General features: G+C 42.3%; 1 protein-coding gene across 1 annotated transcript in view; it reads right to left on the bottom strand.

Moving 5' to 3' along the window:
- Positions 1–23060, bottom strand: part of NECAB2 (N-terminal EF-hand calcium binding protein 2) — a 141719-nt gene that overhangs the window by 28341 nt on the left and 90318 nt on the right. Inside the window, exon 6 of the mRNA XM_081871600.1 lies at positions 589–725. Within this exon, the coding sequence (XP_081727726.1) occupies positions 589–725 (137 nt within the window). The remainder of the gene's footprint in view (positions 1–588; positions 726–23060) is intronic.

Below are 23060 nucleotides of genomic sequence, written 5' to 3'. Positions count from 1 at the left end.
AAATAGAAGCCATGGGGTTTTCCTGTTTCTGCCCTAATCTGCAACTTCCCCCATTTTCTGAAACTTCTGTTGACAAGACAGCACAACTCTGGGAGGGAAATCCCTCCAATAGGAACAATTCCTCACAAGGAGTGGAAGAGTTAAGGCACCAGGGCTCAAAGGACCCACCAATTATGCCTGTCCCAAGGTTCCTTTCAAAATATTTCCCAGAACCAAGTGGTTGAGGATCTGAGAGCTGCCATATTAATTTCCCACAATATCCCATCAGCTCAGGGCAGTGTGGGAACTTAAAATGGCAGCCTTTGGCTGCTTAGCACTGATTAGAGTGCTACTGTCTGCTGTTGCCATTGCCACCAGGTGAACACACCACCACTCCACCCACAAAGCTGGGCCTCTCCAGATGGCCTCAGACCTGGAACTGGCCCCCGGGGGTTAAGGTATTACGTTGCTAGAGACAGCATGTAGAATGTTTGTCTTAAGAGGGCACCAAAAACAATCATCTTGTGAAGAGCACAACAGTAGACAGAACACAGTAGTCAGGCTGCTGAACAGGTTAAATTCAATATAGGACAAATGAAAAGACCTGACCTTATCTGACTGGTTTGCTCATCAATAGCATCAACGGCACTTTCCACCGAGCTGAGCAAGGACTGAATCTGATTGGCTGTCTCCTTCAGCAGGAAACGGGTCACAAACTGGTCCACATTGGTTCCTCTTTCATACACCTGGGGAGGAAAAAGAAGACTGAACTTGCTGGAAAACTCCCAAGCTGCCTGAATGAACATCACCCAAGGAACATTTCCTTCATGAACTGTTGTTTTCTTTTAAGAAAGGTAAATGTGGAAATCTGCAGCCTTAGAAGGAAAAAAAAATTAAGTATGACTCCTATCAAAGTGCAAAATAGTTCTGTCCCACATTGCTATGTGTTGCATTCTGTCCAAAGAATCATGAAGATGCACCATCTTTATGTAACTTCCTCCAGCTTTTAGGATACATGTGTGTCCATGTGGGATGCTTTTGCTGTTTATACCTCCATCATATTTAGTTCTTGCTATCAAGACGACAAAGTCACCCTGCAATGACCTTTCCCATCTGGTATATTCCAGAAGATTTGGGCTACAGCTCCCATCATCCCTGACCATTGGTAATGCTGCCTGGGGCTAATGGGAGTTGCAATCCCAAAACAGCTAGGGGGCACCAGGTTGGGGAAAGCTGCTCTAGAGATGGTAGTAGTACAAGTAAAGCAGATGAGGGAGGCCAGCAGAAACAGTGGCAGTTTGAATCCATAAGTCCCCACTGAAACAAATGGACATGCCTCCAGCTCTCCAAGACTGCATCTTGCCAGCCAGCTCCAACATTCATCTTGCTTTGCCTTCAATAATAAGTAATCTCACGCTGTAAAGCTATATGCCAGGGGCAGGGAGACCTCTGGCCCAGGGTCCAAATGCAGCCCTGCAGGTTCCTTTATCTGGTCCTGCCCAAAGCCAATCCTGCTGCTCACCCCCACAAGTGCCTTTGCCTAACTGGGATGTGTTCTTGATGCCTCTCGCTTGGAAGGAGGTGTTTGTGTCTATATACAGGTCTGATTCACGCTGCACAAAGGTAAAATTTGTTGCTCCACTCACTTCTGCCTCTGGCCCCCACCTGCTGAAGAAAGGTTCCCCCACCCCTGCTATATAGACGTGCCTAGTAGTAAGTGCTCCCGTGAACTCAATGGAACTTACTTCTGAATAGAGGGCACTCTGGAGCCTCTCTGCACCCCATGTGTTTCCCACTGCAGTGCTGTTTCTGTCCCTCCTTGGGTCAAAATCTAAAGCCACTTCAGCTCCCTCCCGGACAAGTGGCCTTAGCATTGGCCAGCACTTAGGGGCCATTAGCACACACTGGCCAAGCCCAGAGCAAAAGGAGCATTGGAATAGCAGAACAATGTGATGGGCCAGAGGAGGAGGTAGGCAGGTAATATGTCATTTTGTTTAGCTATAAGCCGCAACAAAACAAAAAAAGCAGAAAGAACGTTCAGATTTGACCCACAAATGCAGCTCTTAATTTCCTGGTTGCCAACACAAATAAAGAAAAATGCAAAGTAACACTACTGAACAGCAAGAAGCATGCAAGGTGTAGCATTCTTCTCGCAACAAAACTCAACAAATAAAGTGGACACTGAGCAACATCATGGACAATATCCTCTAAGTTTCACAAAATACACAAGGTTTCAAGGTTAATTCCTTAGAACTTGAACTTCTTACTCATCCCTGTTATATTCTGTACTTTAATTTAATCCACATTTCTTGAATCAATACACAAACTAAAAGATGGTTGTCCTTCAAAATTTGGACTCCTTCACATTTTGTAATGCCGTTCTCCAACTGAGGCATACAAGCATGCAAATGTTAAAATGTTATGGGGGCAATGTGCATAACAATGCCTTAGTTCATAAATGTAACATCCAAAAAATGCTTTGTGTCAGTTAAAATGGCTTGCAAAACTGTGTATTAGTCAAAACTGCATACAAAAATGTGTTTACTAGGAGAAATTTGCACTAAAATGCTCATGAAGCTTCATGAAAAAAAATTAAAAAGGGGGGGGGGAATCACAGATTGATTTGGAACGTGTCCAGAGGAGGGCAACCAAAATGGTCAAAGGCCTGGAAACGATGCCTTATGAGGAACGGCTAAGGGAGCTGGGCATGTTTAGCCTGGAGAAGAGGAGGTTAAGGGGTGATATGATAGCTATGTAGAGGAGGGAGAAAGGTTGTTTTCTGCTGCTCCAGAGAAGCGGACACGGAGCAATGGTTCCAAACTACAAGAAAGAAGATTCCGCCTAAACATTAGGAAGAGCTTCCTGACAGTAAGAGCTGTTCGACAGTGGAATTTGCTGCCAAGGAGTGTGGTGGAGTCTCCTTCTTTGGAGGTTTTTAAGCAGAGGCTTGACAACCATATGTCAGGAGTGCTCTGATGGTGTTTCCTGCTTGGCAGGGGGTTGGACTCGATGGCCCTTGTGGTCTCTTCCAACTCTATGATTCTATGATTCTATGATTCTATGATTTGGAAATGTGGATAACTGAATTTAAGGTTGAAAAACTGAGAAGCAGAGAAAACAAACTTGACAGACCCATCTATCCTTAATCCACTACATGGCAGTTAACTGGCCCTTTCTACAAGGCAATGCCAGATTCCAGGAGGCATCACCAGACCCCCTTGTTCTCTGGCCTCTAGGGCAGGAACCAGGTGTGCATGATCTGTGTAGCACTGAGCCTGAAATGAAAGCCCAGCTCTTCTTCTCTTCCTGCCAAGAGATCTGTCTCCTTGCTTTCCCTGAGGATCTGTCTCTCTGACGGATTTTTCCGTGTGCATGCCTGATTATATTTATATGCAGCCCATTCTGCTTGGCGAAGCCAAGATCATCAAAGGGGGAGGCTGCTGACTCTCAACAAGTTCTCAAGACTTGGCTATCTCCAGCAACATTGTTTGATCGATCAATGTTGTGTCAGGCTTCTGCTTCCCTTTGCGTTTTCACTCTCTGTCAGGAAGTCACTGTCAACCTTCCAGTTCTTTGCTTCTTTGTGGTTTGCTACTTGATGTATGTGCAGTAAGAAAAGTTTCTGCACAGGTGCAAAATACTTTCCCCCGAGATGTTATGGTCCATAGCAGAAAAGGGTAGTGTCTAAGGTTGCATAAAGTTGCAACCCTACTGAAGCTAAGCTGTTTAGGTCTGGTGAGTGTTTGACCTGGGCAAATTAAGATGATGGCCAGCCACCATGGATGGCAGCCAAGCTTGGCTACTGTTCAAAAGTGACACCGCTGCCCACTGCCCATTGCTAAAATGCCACCTGGAATGTGCCAGCTCTGATATTTTTTTAGGCAAGTTGGAATCCATTTACAGTGGTACCTCGGGTTAAGTACTTAATTCATTCCGGAGGTCTGTACTTAACCTTAAACTGTTCTTAACCTGAAGCACCACTTTAGCTAATGGGGCCTCCTGCTGCCACTGCGCCACCGGAGCAAGATTTCTGTTCTTATCCTGAAGCAAAGTTCTTAACTTGAAGCACTATTTCTGGGTTAGCGGAGTCTGTAACCTGAAGCGTATGTAACCCGAGGTACCACTGTATTGAATACTGTACTGCTGAGTGAATTTGTTACATGCCCAGAGCTGGCTTTATTTATTTAATCTTATAATGAACCACAATATTTGCATTATTATAATATCTATAGTGGCCTAGTTTGTAAAATGCCATTATTTTATCACAGGGCTATTTCCAGTGTTCATCATACTTGATTGGACCCACTGATTTCAATTAATCTCCTCTAAATAACACTGAACACTGACCATTACTCTTAATATCTGCTCACTTAGAGGCCGAGTCAAACATATAAACAGATCCACAAAGTCATATACATAAAAAAGTCAAACATCGTAGTTACCAAACTAGGGAAAGTGGAGACTAGGAAACAGGAGACAGAGATTAAGTCACTAAAATTATGCTTTATCTCTGCCAATGGAAGTATCAATTCTGGCAATTAATACTTGTCATGGATGCTTTAGTTGAGATTCCAGTCTTGCAGGGGGTTGGCCTAACTCCCTTCCAACTCTACAATTCTATGATTCTAAAATATACTATAATATGCTTTTTGCTGTATTTGATTTGTTATGTTTTTGGAATGTATCAAATAATACTGAGGAGGAATGATGATGATGATAATTCCATTTTGGGGAAATTTTGTTTTAAAATAATGTCATGCAGTGAAAAAACTTTTGAGCACATAAACATACGAGGATTGGTTTGCTTTTTTTTATGCAGCAGGTAGCTTAGTGGAACTAGAAATTGCATCTGAATCAGGAGGAGACTTGAAAGCAAGTGTGTGTGGACTGCGGTAAAGGCATTGTGATGGCCAGAGGGAGGAAGGTGGAATTTGCTTACTGTGTGGATTGCTAAGAGGCGCTATCCAACTCCTGTTTATACATATTTTTATGCGGCCTCAGTTACAGATGGGGCAGGGGAATTGGATTTTGTTTGCATTTTAATAAGCAACTACCTAATTCGTACTTATTGAATCAATCCAGGAACCAAAACATAGCTATCCTTCAAAATTCACACTCCTGCAGATTTTGTAATGCAGTTGCATGACCAAAAATATGTACAAAAATGCAGATATTTAGGAGGAAGTGTGCATTAAAATGCATACATTAAAAAAATACAAAAATGCTTTATGTTGGGGAAAATGCTTGTAAAAATATTTCTGTAGATCAAAACTGCATATAAAAAGTGTATATTGGAAGATATTTAAAAAAAACACCTCATTAATACTCAATTAAAATTGTGTTATCTGCAGAGCTCCAGGGCAAGCTGCCTGACCTGTTGCCAAGTTAACCGGAAGTCTTTTGGGAGATACTGCTTTGCACTAAAACACTGGTGAATTTTCATGATTTAGTTTATTATTATCATTTTTCAAATTGCTACAGAACTGACTTTAAGACTGAAAAATCTAGACTCCGAGGGAAACTGAAACTAACAATCTCTTTCTGCTGTCTGCCTCACATGCAAACATTTGGTCCAGCTAGTGTTACAAAATGAACAGAACATTTGCAGTGCACCTTCAGCTTTAATGCAAACAGGGAGTTTGGATGAGGTAGAGAAACTCTCTAACAGATTCACTGAGCAGGATTTTAGTCCAAATTAAATATTAACATCCTGCTCAGTGGATGGCTGGAGTGTGATATAGACACATTGTCCTCCCTGCCAGCTGCAGCAAATAGTTCATTATTAGCAGACATTTTTACAACACGCCCCCCCACCCTCCGGGCTTTTCAGCAAACTCACCATTCCAGATTTAGGACAACATATTTGATGAATCTGAGCAGTTCTTTTGAAGTGGAAAACGTAGAGACCATGTTTATTGCAAATTAGCAATGCTTTCTCCTTTGTGCATTGAGATACAGAAGCTGCCTTGCCTTCACCACAGTGGAACAAATCCCATTGAGTCACTGTGTTTCATCCACCCACGGTCGCCCAGCCTGGTGTAAATCATATTACAATATTTCACATCATTAAATGTCCACATATTTGATCAGGGCTTGGCTGGGGCTCAACCCACAGGTGACTGCAGCAAACCAATCAGAGCCGAGTGGATCAGAGCCCGGATGGGTTGGTTGGATAGCTACAGACTGACCAGGGAAACAAGACCCACCAATTGCTTTTGAAGCAAAAGCGCCATAGGAAAGAATCACCTGCCTGAACTTGCATATAAAGACCCTCTTTTAGCTCACCACAGTTCTCTAGCCTTGAAGAACTGACTCCACTGTTATGTACTGAAGTTCTCACCCTGGGCCAGCAGGGGGATACTGTAGATAGTTTTCACTCAGGTCCACATATGCAAATAAGGATTGAAAGTGAAAGAAACTATCCAGGGATCTGGATAGTTACAGAAAATGGTTACTGTTGTGTTCTTGTGGAACTCTATATAAGCAGGCTGGCTGAACCATTCAGTTCAGTTCTGTTCTGGCCTGTGAATAAACAAGAGCTATTTGAAGAATCGCTGTGTCGTCTTTTCCCTGCACACTCCTTTCCTTTGTGAGTCTTGTTGTTTTTTGTATGCCCAATGGCAGAACGCTCCGCTTCACTCATTTTTTAAAAAATATTTTTTTGATGTGAACAGCTTTGGGAAACAATGAAACACTATATAAATTTATATTATTATATTATATTATATTATATTATATTATATTATATTATATATATATATATATAAAACTAATAAACGAATGACTGAGTAAGCGAGGGAGACCTCGATTGCATTCCCTACTCAGCCATGAAAGAGATGAAGGGCCATCATTCAGTGATAGGGCACAGGCTTTGCACACAAAATATCCCAGGTTCAATCTGCAGTAAAGGCTGGGAAAGTAGCTCACCTGACATCCACTGCCAGTCAGGGCTCGCCCACACAACCATTTGCCCCGTGATTCCTAGGCACAGATTTGAGAAGTTTCTCTTTTGTCCCCCCACTTTCTCTGGGAAAACTTGCTGCTGTATCACAACAAACAGTCAAGGTTTGTTCCAATTCAGAAGTAAACTGCGGGTTTTGCCAAGGAAAGTGGTGGCACAAAACAAAAACCTATCAAATCCATGCCTAGAAATCATGGGACAAACGGAAGTGTTGATGAGACCTCAGTGTAGACAATATACTGTGACAATACTGTCTCTTCTTCTCCTTCTCCTCCTTTTTCATGCCTATTTTGTAAAAGTGTGTATATTTTCCAATACAACCTACCATAATGACCTCTCTCCTAGGGGGTAGCATAGGAGGCAACTATTTTTGTGGTGGCCACCATTTTGAATTTTCCCAGAATGTGCCTCAGACATGAGAACAGGACTTTCTGGGTACAAAATGGCTGTGATTCAACTCCCTCACACCAAAACAAACAAACAAATAATGCTGATTGCAAACTAGTCTCTGTCAGTTTGGTAGAGCCCCAGATTCTGGTTGGTTTGTCGCAACCGTTTCACCTTGATCTGTGCATGAAGACCTGTGGATGGTGCCACATGCTTTCAGTCTCCTGTCACTTCCAGAATTCTTGTCCCTTGGAAGTGAATCAACCCCACAGCATCCTACACTTTAATACAAATACAGTATCAAACCGCAAATGTGCCACTGCATAGATAATTGAATTCGCTTTTGCTGCACAAATGCAACTGGATTTTTATATATGTCATCTATGTCAGAATAAATTGAAAGGAAAAGTGTTCCTTAGAGCTCCAAGATTCACTTAGACAGGAAAGGCTTTTCTGATGTGTTCTGGATGCCTCCTTGCAGAAGACTTGCACACTCATACAAGAAAGATGAAATAAGCAAAAGAAAATGGAGGTGACTGAAGACCTACAGATTCTTCAGCAATTAAATGGAAGCTTTTTGAAGTCACACATTGTCGCTATTAATTTGATGTCCCTCTGGATCTATCTGTGCTTTTGAATTAATCCTAGCCCGTATAACTAAGCAGGTAAAAAAACCTGCCCTTCTGCTATTCTGCTACAGCAAAAGCATTTACTGTATCTATCATGTTTTATCTGTCAACTTAGTTATATAGGCTAGTATCAATTCAAAGGCACAGCAGCCCTCAGTGATCCAGAGACATCAATTCAGAGGGGCAGGTAATAAGCCACAGAGTGTGGATTAAAAAATCATTATTATTGTAATATATTTTTTTATACCCTACCTTTTTCCCTGGCAGAGACTCAAGGTGGCTTACAGATAACAATAATAACCCAATCATTAAAATACAATTAAACATCGATAGAATTAAAACTACATATAAATATAGACATAGAAATATATTAAAACCATACAAATAAGTACAATAAAAACAGCACCAGCCCTTTCATTAAAAGCATTCAATTTCCGAAAGCCTGTTGGAACAAGAAAGTCATCACCAGTCGGTGGCAGTACAACAAGGAGGGAGCCTGTCTAATTTCTCTAGGAGTTCTAAAGTCTGGGAGCAGCCATGGAAAAGACCCTCCTCCCAGTTCTCCTATAATTTTTGTTTACCTGTTTAAGAATCTGTGGGCTCACCTCCAACTGCCTTGAATTATTTCACATTTCTTATAGGAGTCTGTAGTTCTCCTGCAAGGGTACATTGCCAGCAAACCCTTAAAGAAATCTCCAGAAACCACAACTGGTAGAAAATGTTGTATTCGTTCAAATATAGCAACATATAGGATCTGAAAACAGCCAAATAAATGTAAAGTGGTACCTTGGGTTAAGTACTTAATTCGTTGCAGAGGTCCATTCTTAACCTGAAACTGTTCTTAACCTGAAGCACCACTTTAGCTAATGGGGCCTCCTGCTGCTGCCGTGCCGCCGGAGCACGATTTCTGTTCTCATCCTGAAGCAAAGTTCTTAACCCAAGGTACTATTTCTGGGTTAGCGGAATCTGTAACCTGAAGCGTATGTAACCTGAAGCATCTGTAACCCGAGGTACCACTGTATTTAGCTGAAAGGACAGGGAAGTTCCCCAAGATGGGAGGGACAGGTTCCCTCCCCACACTGGGATGGATTTCCAGGCTCCACCTGTGAGCCCACAGCAAAGAATTGGAAGACACTCTTGCTCCCTGCTATGAGAACCTTAGCTTTGTGAACCTGCTGTGGTATTGCTGGGTTGGCATTCACCCTGGTGTTCTTGCCAGGCATAAAGGGACTCAATGCCAAGGCAACATAGCAGAATGAAGAATGCTCTAAACCCAAAATTGACTCAGGTACTTACCCCACCTGATCTTAACTTGTCTTTCCTGCTGGGATTGAAAGCCAATCAAACCAATAAAAAATACCACTCCAAGAACAGGACTCCTAGAAACATGGAGTAGGCAAAATAAAGAGCTCCAAGGCCAATCAGGGACTCTCCCCAAAATTCCCACTCAGTTCCCAAACCAGCAATTAGCAATGCCCATAATGAGCAGAGAAAGCAGGAGGGCACTGCAAAGAGCAGGGAGGAGTGCTTGGGGCGGGACCAATTTACAAATCCTGGCCTTCCCCCCACCCTGATTGGCCTGTTGGCCCATCTGACCCTTCCCCAACTCCTCCCTCATTTTGAGCCACTTTCCCAGGGGAGTTGGGGTGTGGCAAATTTGCCCCCACGTGAGGGTGTGAATGGCATTGTTGTCAATTTCTTTTTGCAGAACTAGGAACAGCCTTTCTTGTCCCTGTAAATTTAGGAGATCTAAGAAGTTCCTTTCCATTTAATTTAACCAATATAGTGTGGTGCTGGGGGAGGAATCCAGTGCTAAACAGATATTTTGAACTTCATCATCCTTGACCACTGGCCACATTGGCTGGGGCTGATGGGAGTTAGAGTTCAACAAAATTTAATAATATTAAAACTACTACTAGTAGTAATAATAATAATAATCTGGAAGGCCACAAGTTCCCCACACCTGAGCTGAGCTTCTTGGAGAAAGATCAGATGTTGTGTTCTTGTTCTTGTGTTTTTTTTTAATTGCATTGATTATAATTCCTCAGCTTTCTCATGTATAGCTAATATGATTAGAGATTAACACCCTCAACCCAGCTTCCAAACTTGGGGAGGAGAGGCAATTTATTTTGACTGCAATACTGCAGGGTCCGGGGAGCTGTCAGCAGGAAAGGGCAGGGGCTTCAGACTAGTCATAGGGAACATTTATTTAAAAGTTTGACTGGGGTGGGGGGTGGGGAGCAGGGAGAAAGTGCAAAGATGGAGGCGAGACTTATGTTTTTATCCTTAGCTATTTTTAATAACTAAACTAAGAGAGATAATAACAGGACAGAGATATCACTCATTATAATTTATTTGAACACATGCACAGGCAATTTGAATAATCAAAGCTTCATACATGCAAATTGCTCTGGGTTTATGACAGAAAAGATTAACGGAGGTCTGTTGCCATGGTAACCTGTGGAGGCACACAGATCTCAGAAGAGCCAAGGCTGCACTTCCACCTTTCTATTTAAAACAAAGCCAGAGAAGAAAGGGAAGGAAAGAAAGGCAAGGAGACGACTGGAAGCTTGCTGAGGAGCACATTCCACATACAAAATAATTCAGGCAACTAATTGTACATTCTTTTATCACTTTAATATCTTGCTGCCGGGCGGGGGGAGGGGAGAACTAACCCAACTTTTTCTCTGTGGTGTTAAGTTATGTGTGGTGGCCTCTTTGGGCGGATGATGCCATTTCAGGAAATCCATTCTGTACAATGTAGGAATCAGGGCTTAAATGTGGTGGCACCACAACAGACTCATTTTTGTATGTAGTTTTTCCCAATGTACACAAACTTTGCAAGCAACCTTCCCTAATTTGATTCACTTTTGTATTTTATTTTCACCAATGTAAGCATTTATATGCACGTTCTCCTCAAATACATGTGTTTATGTACATGGGGGAAGGTAGCTGGGGAACTACTGTTGCCTCAAGTTCTTCCATGCTTCCTGCCTTTGTAACTTATAGCTTGACTTATGTTTGGTTGCCGTAGCTTGGAATAAAGTTGTTAATCCTAACCACCAAGTGAGTCCAAGTACCGAGTCTGAGATAGGGAGTCAGGACAGTACTGAGCATCTGACAACTTAGAAAATGGTTGGGGATTTTATGACCCTCCAGATGTTGCTGGATTCCAGTTCCTATCATCCCCAGCTATTGTGGGGAATGGTCATTGACTTAAGGTAAAGGTAAAGGGACCCCTGACCATTGGGTCCAGTCGTGACCGACTCTGGGGTTGCGGCGCTCATCTCATTTTATTGGCCGAGGGAGCAAGCATACAGCTTCTGGGTCATGTGGCCAGCATGACTAAGCTGCTTCTGGCGAACCAGAGCAGTGCATGGAAACGCTGTTTACCTTCCCGCTAGAGCGGTACCTATTTATCTACTTGCACTTTGACGTGCTTTTGAACTGCTTAGGTTGGCAGGAGCAGGGACCGAACAACGGGAGCTCACCCGGTCGCAGGGATTCAAACCGCCGACCTTCTGATCATTGACTTAGGACACTTCAAATGTGATGCACTGTGACAGTCAAAGCAACTGAGTCTGAAATTTTATTCCCCCCTGCTGCAGCAGCATGAAATGTAATTCTGATAGTTGCCTTTGGATACTTTTCTGAATTTCAAATATTTGCAATTAATAATAAACATAAATGATTAATATGTATGCTGGGAACTAACTTGGATATCTGCATCAAAAAGTTTTAAGCTTCTCATTGCAGTGACCAAACTTCCAACTTTCAGCTCTGCATAACAATATGCATTTCACAATCCTGATTGTATCTCTGAGCCCTGGTCTTTGTTTTGAATTATATTTACTGACTCGAGCAGGAATCTGGCAATGTTGCTAGGAGAGGAAAAACAAATAAACTCTTTCCCCTTTCTAGGAGCAAGATACAATATGCTGCTGTCAAAGGCAATGAGATGCTTTATGCAAAGAAAGATATTTGTGAGAGAATGTTGCCCTGAATGTTTTTTGAAGGAAGATAGTTTTCATACATTCAACTGAGACTAGGGATGGAGCTAGAGATAATCTTGAAGCTTAGTTTACCTACATGGTTTTTTTTTCCTAATTCCTGTTTTGCTCCTTGATCTTGACAAGAAGCAAAATTTTCCCTTGAGTTCCACTAAAAATATAAACAACTTGCACGTTAGGTAAAGGTAAAGGGACCCCTGACCATTAGGTCCAGTCATGACTGGCTCTGGGGTTGCGGTGCTCATCTTGTTTTATTGGCCAAATAAACAGCTTCCGGGTCATGTGGCCAGCATGACTAAGCTGCTTCTGGTGAACCAGAGCAGTGCACGGAAATGCCGCCGGAGTGGTACCTATTTATCTACTTGCACTCTGATGTGCTTTCGAACTGCTAGGTTGGCAGGAGCAGGGACCGAGCAACGGGAGCTCACCCTGTCGCGGGGATTCAAACTGCTGACCTTCTGATCGGCAAGCCCTAGGCTCTGTGGTTTAACCCACAGCGCCACCCGCGTCCCTAACTTGCATATTATATGCATCATTATACATATTACGATATACAAATATTCCATGCATATGCAGTCCAGGTTTCCTAAAGTAACCTTATATAAACAGATACATACAACAACACATATAACACACACACTCTCTGTCTCTCTGTATCTATATCTATATAGCTAATATTCTTTAATTTTTTTTCTGTGTGTTTATCATTATACTACAGAAATATATAACAGCATGGGATTTGAATCATAGAATTATTGAATTGTGATGTTGGAAGGGACTCAGAGAGTCATGTGGTCCAAGTGCCTGCAATTCAGGACTCTCAACTAAAGCACACATTTGTCCCTACTGAAATTTATTTTGTTAGTTTTGGCCCAGTTCTCCAATCTGTTGTCAACATGAATCCTGATTCTGTCTAATAAATAAAATATAATAATGTCAGGGGCTCAGGAGCAGAAGCACAGGAGGGGGAGGAAATGGAGAGCGAGGGGGAGGAATCCGAGGGGAGCGTAGGAGATGACAGTGGCCCGAGGGATTCCATGAGCCTCTCCAGCGAATCGGAAGATTCACAGAAGGGGGCGCCAGTGGCAAGGGGTAGGGGGTTCCCAAGGGGAACGCCCCAGGAGCAAGGGGGCAGCAGGGACTCCCAGAGCAGTAGTTGGAAATCAGGACCAGCTTCCCCACCAGAGCAGAGTGGGGGGGAAGGGTCCCAAATATCGGGGCCAGTGCATTCCCCACCAGGGAGAGAAGACGAGGCAGAGCTGACCACGCCTCCATCGGAGAGTCGGACAACGGAGGGGAGGTCAGATCCGGCCAGTATCCCGGAAGAGGGAAGCAGTGACAGAAGTAGTGTAACGGTTAGGAGAAAGGTCACTGGGTTGGCGCGAGAGGCAAGTTCAAATGTACAGGAGCGTGGGACAGCAGAGAATGAGGATTGGGAACCGGGTCCTAAAGCCCGCCGGAGGCAGGGGGAGGAGCTAAGCGACTCAGCGTCGGAAGAGTCCAGAAAGGGCAATGCCCCAGCGGGCAGGAGGACCCAGAGGAGGAGAGAGCAGCGGAAAAGGTGGAGCAGGGCTAGGATCTTAAACTGGTGTCAGAGGGGAGGAGACTCAGACGGGACTTCGCCGATCTAGGGTTTAAGACGTAGGGCTGCACGCTGCGGCTTTGAAATGGAAACTGAACTTCAATAAAGACTTTTGTACATTAAGACAGCCTAGCGTTGGTCCTCTGTGAGCTGGGACCTAGAGGCAGCTCTGACAAATAATAATAATAATAATAATAATAATAATTTTCCAACAAAAGATTAAAAATACATTAAAACATCACTCATTAAAAACTTCCCTAAACATTAGCTACCCCTTTTATATGTATTATACTTAGAATATATTGGGGTGCTTGCATATAATTTGATGGGCCTTGAAAAAACCCACAAAACTGACAATGCCAAGTGGCTCAGACAAAAGTAGACTCTTGATGCAGGGGGTGGTCTAATGTGAACAAAGAGCCACTAAAATAGCTGTATAAATCTGCTTAAAATACATTCCTCTTCCACCTCTAATTAAGCCAAGAGAAATATTTCCAAGCAAGTGAACTGGTTCCAAGCAAGTGAACTGGTGCAGTGGATAGTGAGTGGGATTTGTAATCAGAGGAACCTGCATTCAGATCTTGCTGCTGTGCAATCAAGGGCAGAGTGAGATGACAGCAGAGTGGGGCAGGGAAAGGGGGTGTCTGCAGAGAGAAAAACCAGGGTGGAGCTCAGAGTGCTCTTGAACTCCAACTCCTATCAGCCCTGGCCAATATGGCAAATGGTCTGAGATGATGAGAGCTGTAGGCCAGCAACACGGAAGGTCACAGTTTCCCTATCCTTGTAATAGAGTCACCTCCAAATGTCTAACTGTGGCATCTAAAAGAATGTAACATTGGGATGAGGCCCACTTCAGTGGGAAAGTCATTCCATGATTGTGGTGCCACCATTGAAAAAGAGATTTAAATGTCATTTCAGGGTATTCCAGGGCAACTTTGAAGATGAAAAATAAATAAATGATGAATTTTTCCCTCTGTTCCCAAGGTTTACAGTCTTGACTCAATACAAATTACCACAAAGTAGTAGATGTTAAACAGGTATTAACATACAGACAGAAGTGAACTGAAATAGTGCAAGGGAGCAAGGGAGGAATGCTGACGTTAGTCCTCAATCAAATTTCAGGCATATTTATAAATTGACAGCACATCCCCATCCCAGGAACTAATCTTCTTCATTAGAATGCACATGGTAAATGTTTGGAAACAAGGCCAATCTGCTAGGGAGGAAAAAACATTTGAATAAAATTCATGATTCTCTAAAATCATATCACTGTGGGAATGATTATCAGGTGCAACTTGAGATAATGAATCCTTTGTATGAATCAGCAAGCAAGAGAATACCAAATATTTACTGCACAGAGAGTGTGTATACACTGAAATATACTTCAAGATTCTTTTCTTCTCATAGAATGGGAATTAAAGAAAAATAATATGGATCTCCACCTGATTTTTCTGTTATATTTTTCACATTTTATTTATGGGAGCTGACCATCATGAGAAAGAATAACAAAATATTACGTTATGCACACACACATCCATACATCTATGTGGTGTGTGTGTGTGTTTTTCAGAGAGAGAGAAAACACATAAGAAGAGTCCTGCTTGATCAGACCAGTGGCCCACATAGTCCAGCATCCAGCTTTCACAGTGGCCTACCAGAGTGAAACAACACCCTTCCCACTTGTGATTTTCAGCAGCTGGCATTCAGAGGCATACTGCCCAAAGAGTTGAGGAAGAACATAGCTATTTGACCAACAGCCATTGATAGCTTTGTCCTCCACAAACATCTCTAATTCCCCTTTTAAGCTATTCAAGTTGGTGGCTTTCTCAACATCTCATGGGATCGAGTTCCACAGTGCAACTAAGCCAGGGGTCAGCAACCCTTTTCAGACATGGGCCGGTCCACCGTCCCTCAGACCATGTGGTGGGCCGGATTAATGAATTAATGAATTCCTATGCCCCACAAATAACCCAGAGATGGATTTTTAATAAAAGGACACATTCTACTCATGTAAAAACACGCTGATTCCTGGACCATCTGTCGGAGGGATTGAGAAGGCGATTGGGCTGCATCCGGCCCACGGGCCTTAGGTTCCCTATCCCTGAACTAAGCACTGTGTGAAGAAGCCCTTTTTTAGTGCTGATTTCTTGCATTTTGAGAGGAAGAAACCTCCCTGTCCACCTTTTCCACAGCACGCATCATTTTATACATGTGTATCATCCTGACTGTTTCCTGACTGGGGAATCGCCTTCCTCATTCTTGGTCTGAAGCTGCCCTCTCACAATTGTATGTTACCTGGGTTCTTTTGCATTAGCAGCACCAAGATTTAGAGCTAAATGGACACAGAGGAGGAGGAATCTGGCAGGCAATGTCACCCCTTGGTCTCGTAAGGCCGGCAGAGCTAGAGCAAGGCTGACTGGAGTGAGTAGGGTTAGAGACCCATTTACCTAAATGGACCAGCTTCTGCTGGAGGACATGACAACACTGACATCATGAGAAGATGCCATGACAAAACATCCTTCTGCAGAGTTTCCAGGTAGCGCAAGCTGATGGGGAGCTGTAGTGTACACAGAATGACTATAAACAGCAAGAACACAACACATGCACCCCTCACCCACTCCATGATGTCAGGATGAGTGCACATACCTCAAGAAATTCATCAAATTCCCCTAACCCTTCCCACAAAGTCCAGGGGAGATTTTGATTCACCCTCCTCCCCAATAAATGGTTGCAAAACCCCAAAGAGCTACTACCAATTATTGACATTGAGATAGGACTACTGGTCTGACTCTAGAGACAGATTTTTAATAACGATCTTTAAGCTTTGTTGCTGCTTTGTTGCTTCATTGTGTTTTGTATTTCTGCTAAGCAGCCTCATGTGTCCTGATGGATGGGAAGGTGAGATATAATGATTTCAAGGAGAATAAACAGTAAGTATTAAGTTTTTAAGCAGTTTCAGTTCCTGGGTCACAGAGACTACCCCTCATCTCTACAGTGTTTGAAGTGCCCTGTCCATAGTGCTGAACCTTCACTCAGTAAACAGACCTTTTAGTACAGGCATAGGCAAACTCCGGCCCTCCAGATGTTTGGGACTACAATTCACATCATCCCTGACCACTGGTCCTGTTAGCTAGGGAAGATGGGAATTGTAGTCCCAAACATCTAGAGGGGCGGAGATTTCCTATGCCTGTTTTAGTACATATACTAGACTTGCATGAAGTCCTCCAGCAAATTCAGTGTGGGTGGCAATGGGAAGGGAATGGGGGGGGGAGAGGGAGAGAGAGAGAGAGAGAGAGAAGATGCTGGAGGGGAGAGAGAGAAAGGAGTGGCAGAAATTGAGGGAGAAAGTGAAAGGGTGTAGCAGGATCAAAGAGAGAAAGGTGGCCCCATCCATTTTTGGCTCCAGCCATGTCTATCATCATCATCATCATCATCATCATCATCATCATCATATTATTATTATTATTATTATTATTATTATTATTATTTATATCACCCTATACCCACAGATCTCAGGGCAGTTCACAATTACAATATAAAAACACAAAACTAACAACAACAACCTGTAGTGGTGCCCAAACACATTGTCCCTGAGGGAAGTCTGCCCTCAGCAGAAAAGAAATTGCTCACTCCTCCCTTATATGATAACAGACTGACAAGGAAGGGAGAAGGCAGATGAATGAAAGAATTTCACAAGTTCTCATCTCTTGCCCCTTCAATTTTGTTGCCAAGGAATGTGTGTGGCGAAATTGCCAAGGGAAACATATGAGAGAATTATCATTTATCATCCTGGGAGCCTGTGACACATGAGAGAATTTACATCGTCATCAGAGCTGGAAGGAGAAAACTGGCAATCATTCTGCAGAGTAGCACCTGGGGTGTTCATGCCAGACTTAATGTATTTCAGATAATATATTTTAATAAAAAGGAACCAAGCCATTTAAAGGTCCATAACATTGGATACTTGGTTTTAAAAAAAGTTCATTTTTAAAACAAATATTGAAATGAAATATTGAAATGAAATGAGATAAAATACATTTATGAAAGTCTGGATTAAATTATGTAAAAGCTAAATGACTAAAAGCATAAAGCAGACTTAAAATTCTGAAACTTCTTGGCAGATCACAATATTCTCTCCTCAGAAGGTTTTCCCTCTCATTCACACAGAAAACATGCTGTTTTCAGAATTCTCCACTGCACCAACACTCCTCTGAACCCATGTGAAAAATATACTGGCCCAGGAGCTGATGTCATTTCTATCCCTCCCATTGGGAATAATAGTAAGGAAATGTATTTTTAAAAAAATAGAAAGTGGAAGAGGGTGGAGGACTGCAAGTTCACTTTTCTGCTTTCACTTCTGCCTTGCTGGCATAAACCTGGCATTGCACCAAAGAAGGATGTTTATCCCCCCTAGGTCTCTCGGCCTTCTGTTCCCCTGCTGAATATTGCTTCCAAAGAACAAATGTATATGAAAAGAGCCATACTTTCCATGAAATGGACACATATAAATATGCAACAGAACTAATATTATAACCATATATCATTTTTGTTACCTTCCTCAAAATATTTCATACCCACTTTCTAGAGTTAGTTTTTTCTCTGAATCTCACCGTAAGCCTATTTTCCGTCTCGTTCTGTGTTCCCAATGAATCATAAATCTTGTTTTAAAGAACTTTTTTTCCACATAAAGTTTTTTCTTCCCTGCCTGTCTTTCGTAGTTCTAGAAATATTGTTAAGTTTCCACAAAAGCACCAGACCCTCAATACCTGTTCTCTCTCAAATGTCTTTATTTGCTCCTTTATTCAAGTTTGTTATGCATTGCTTATACATTATAGATAATGTAGCACATTTCTTAGGACTGTTGGTATTTTTAAGTCTGGACTGTACAAAAAAGTATGCTCTATCTGCCATCATATATCGACATGTACAAAATTGGCCTTCTGTTCCTGGATATGTACTGTGCACTGTGCAATCCTGTGGTAAGCATCCCAACTTGTGTGTGCTGGGGAGGTGTCTTAGAAAGCATCAGATCTCTTCTTCCAGAGAGTTCTGTGATTGAATTTCTCTTCCCAACTTCCAGAGCAAATTCTACAGCTTTCGTTCTACCAATACTGGAGTTCTGACATCAGTAGAGCCAATAGGTCAGTGGGGAGGCATGAGGTCAAGGGACAGACTTCAATACAAATGATTAAATGCCTCCTCAGTTCCCATGCGTGCCTCCAAACCAGGAGTAAACTACTGGAAATACATGGTGTGGGCGAACTACCTTTGGTTTTCCATCCATCCCAGACTTTCTCAATCTTTGAGGTGTTAAATTCCATCTCTCCGTTTCTGGGTCTGCTAGTTGTATACAGTCAGCGGTGATATTAAATCTACCCTTTTAATAATGTATGTAAATAAATAAATAAATAAATAAATAAATAAATAAATAAATGTTCAAGCATTGAATGCTGTTGTACTTTGCTTTGCTTTGCAATGCTCTTTAGTCTGCATGATTGCACCCAACCCATCCTCTTTTAAAAATAATAATAATGAGAAGGCAGATACATCTTTGCAGAGCAGCAGCAAGATCAATCTCTGGCAAAAGGAAATGGGCAAATGAACAGAACATATGGTGGGGGTGGGGGGAGGAGAGATTCATTAAGAGCTCACTTCTAACAAAAAGCCAGCTTGCAGGGAAAGGCAAGCAGGGATAAATTTGAAGTTAACAAGGGTGTTCACACATTGCATACAACTACTGTAGAACTTTGGGCTAGTTGAGCTGTACACTTGTACAGCTATCCATATGTAATTTTCAATTAGTGTACAATCTGTTCAGCTTTGTGCATAGTACTTGAGCTGTGCAAATCAAGAAATCTGCACCTGTGCGTGTGTTGAAAAAGCTTCTCTCTGTTTGGGCTTGTTCAGTGTAATGTGTGAACAAGTCAAAATTGAGACCTTGGGATTCAGGATGTCTAACTTGTTCAATAAAATTAGCAGAATGGGGATAGGCAACTGCTGTGTCCAGAGCTCAATGTGCCCCCAAGGCCCCCAACATTCAAAGGATTCCAAGAAGAACCCCAACTCATGCACTTCACCCACTTTCCTCATATAATGATGTTCTCTAGCATATGCTGGAATCAACAGTCTGATTGGAGAGACCCTGGCACATAGGCATTTGAATATAGAGGTGGCTGCATTGCATCCAGACATTTTATCCCTTTTACAAGAGCGCAGGGATCGTAATGCTGATGTATTCAAGATGCAGGGAGCAGGGAGGCTCTTTAACCTAATTAGTGAGAAATAAACTCAGCTCACGTTCTGCAGGGTAGGAAGAACAAACAAAATGAAGTGTTCAGATGTTAAGGTCACACAAATTTGCCCTCTTTGCATAACACATTCTAGTGACAGGGCAGACTGCAGAAGGGTTTTTAGAAAACAAATGGTTATACAGAGCTCTGTAAGTGTGCCTGTCATATACCATATTAAGGCATGGGGGCATTTAGGACACAAGAAGAGCCCTGCTGGTTCAGACCAATGGTCATTCTATTTTTTTAAAAAAATATTTATTAAAATTTTCAGGGTTAATACATAATAACAAAAAAAGAAGAAAAAACAGGAATACAAAAATACAGAAAATTAAAAACAATTAAAAAAAAATGTATAAATTCCATTTACATATTTTCTTTTACCTTACTTTCCAGACCTCCTCATACCACCCTTTCTTATATTCCAGTTCAAAATTGTTTGTTCAGCAAGTCCTCACCATTAAATCTTTTGCTTATTTCAAATCCTTATTTTCTATCTCTTAAGCATTACAGCTGAAAACCACTTAGTTACTATCCAACATCCCTCTAGCATTCCTTAATTTTACAGTGTTTCTGCAAATAGTCTTCAAACTTCTTCCAGTCTTCTTCCACCAACTCTTTTCCCTGGTCTCGGACTCTGCCGGTCATTTCTGCCAGTCCCATGTAGTCGATCATCTTCATCTGCCATTCTTCCAGAGTGGGTAGATCTTGTGCCTTCCAATATTTTGCGATGAGTATTCTTGCTGCTGTTGTCGCATACAAAAAGAAAGTTCTGTCCTTCTTTGCACCAATTGGCCGACCATGCCCAGGAGAAACGCCTCTGGTTTCTTCAAGAAGGTATACTTAAATACCTTTTTCATTTCATTATAAATCATTTCCCAAAAAGCCTTAATCCTTGGGCCAGACCAATGGTCATTCTAATCAAGATGGCCCAAGATATTTTGGTGCCTGAGAAAAAGGACACTGATGCTTTCCTATGCTTCCATGTACAGAAGCCAACCAGGTTGGCAGCTATTGGCATCCAAAACACCTGGGCTAGTTTAGAGGATGCAAAACAAGCCATATGGCACACACAGCTTTATAATCAAACTTCTTGCTTGTGCTCCTTACCCTTCTGCATCTGCTGCCTGAGGTAGCTGCCTCACCGACAAATGGTAGAGCAGCCCTGTTGGCAACTGTCTAATAGCAGGACTGCTCCTGTCAGCAACTGCCTTCCCCATTGTGGTCTCTAAGGCCCATGAGGTCACATTCGTTGCTCAAGCTAAGCAGGTCTAGGTCAGGTCAATGCCTGGATGGATGACTGTGGTGTTTGCCTCCTAGGTGGGTCATAAGGAAAGGGTTAAAATGAGTGTGATGTGATTGGCCAGTGGAAACTGATAGGAGAAGTTAGTGTTAGAGGGGGAGTTGTGTGAGAGTCAGTTGAGAGTTGGGAGTTGGAGAAGGAAGAGGAAGGAATAGTCTGTGGGTTGGTCGAGTTGTGTTGTGAGAGAGTGAGAGGAATTGTTAGGTGGAGTCAGATAGTTAGTTGGGATAATCAGTTTGAAATTGTTGGGAATGAATAGGGCAGTTAAGGAAATAAGAATAAGAAACTGACAAGAAAAATTAACTGAAACCATAAGCTTGCTCATGCCTATAAATAAACTTGATTATTTGTTAATGTTAACAACTGACTGGACTCCGTGTGTACCCGTGAGAAACGGGTTGGTGGCAGCGAAGAAAGCAATTACAGTGGTGGCACAGGGTCAATAGACCGTCAAACGTCTGGGGACCCTGTGTGATTGCCACAATGACCACCTAGGAACCTCATGCACACCACCTGACATTCCATGGTGGAAGATGGCAGGGGATATAACTGGAATGCAATAAATAAAATAAATTCAGATGCTTCTGGCAAGCACAAGAGAAAGGCACAGATTACAGTCTTCACTTGCTGTTCTGACTTTCAGAGGCATGCTGCCATTGACAGAGCTGTTTTCTGTAGATCTACTTTCCCATTAACCCCGCTGAGCGGATTTTGGAAGTTGTAGTCCAGCAAAATCTGGGAGCTGTGAGTTCTCCAACCATGCTTTGGAAGGGTCAATGTGTTTCACATCACAAACACACATGTAAATTTGCTTGACTGAATCAGTTGTTGGCATTTATCTGTCTCGAGAAACCATGGAGTGCACCTCTGGGGGTGAAGTCAAACCTCTATGTTAGCAGCACCAAAATTACCTCCCCAGGGCGCAAGCCTGGACAGTGTGTATGGAGGTCCAAATACAAGCATATGCCAGAAGGCTGAAAGAAGGTACCTTGTCACCTTGCAAACTCATAGCTTAAGTATGGAGGACCAAGAATTTCCTGGCTCACACAGTGACTTCACTTCTTACAAGGATGAACCTTAAAAGGTGCCCTATAAAGAAATACTGTCTTAGAAAAAGAAAACGCAATTTAATTTTAAAATATATGTGTGTGCATATATGCTAGGAATAAACATGTAGCTGTCCCCTAAAGAACTCATTATGTTTAACTGCTTCCAAGAGACGTAGCCTAGAGTTACAAAATGTGCTTTCCTCCTCAGTTGGATTTGGATCATACACTTACATTTCAGCTGGGTTTGACTATAATTTCCATGCCTAATTGTGCAGATTAACAGCCCATTAATGGGGAGGGTGGTAAAAGTGTTGATCATAAAGGAAATCTATTATGTTAAGAAATCCTCCATTTTACAAATAATTATTCTATTGATTTCCTTTCTTATCTGCATTTTAGAAAGTCCACCAAAATAAAACAAAATGCCCTAATAAGGAAGGGAAATTAAATCAGATCTTGCATACAAACTCAGACTTTGTGTGCCTCTTTGTATGCATGGAGAAACAGTTCTTAAAACTGCAATTAAGATGGGTAATATGAAATTGAAATTCTTTGGCAGACTCGGCTTTTGAAAGCCACTATTGATGGAGGCACAGGAGGGAATGAAACAGAAAAGCAAGTCTCCTCCCGTGAAGGGTGGCAAAGAAAGTGTTTTCTGGCATCTTTCAAGAGAAATATCAAGCATATATTTTGTTCTAAGCTCTTTGGATGCTCTTTGGTTTTGAATTACCTGCTGTTCTTGTTTTCTAGAATGACTTCAAAATCTGCCCTTCTTCCATTCTGATTTCTTAACTACATAAATAAAACACACCTCCACAATTTTCTATAGCTGGGGGTGGGGAAGCTGGCTCCCACCATAAGGTGATGTTGGAC

This window comes from Podarcis erhardii (genome assembly GCF_964252035.2).
Source record: "Podarcis erhardii genome assembly, chromosome: 7".
Classification (NCBI taxonomy): domain Eukaryota; kingdom Metazoa; phylum Chordata; class Lepidosauria; order Squamata; family Lacertidae; genus Podarcis; species Podarcis erhardii.
The sequence above is the reverse complement of the archived record's forward strand: the minus strand, read 5'-3'. Positions and strand labels throughout refer to the sequence as shown.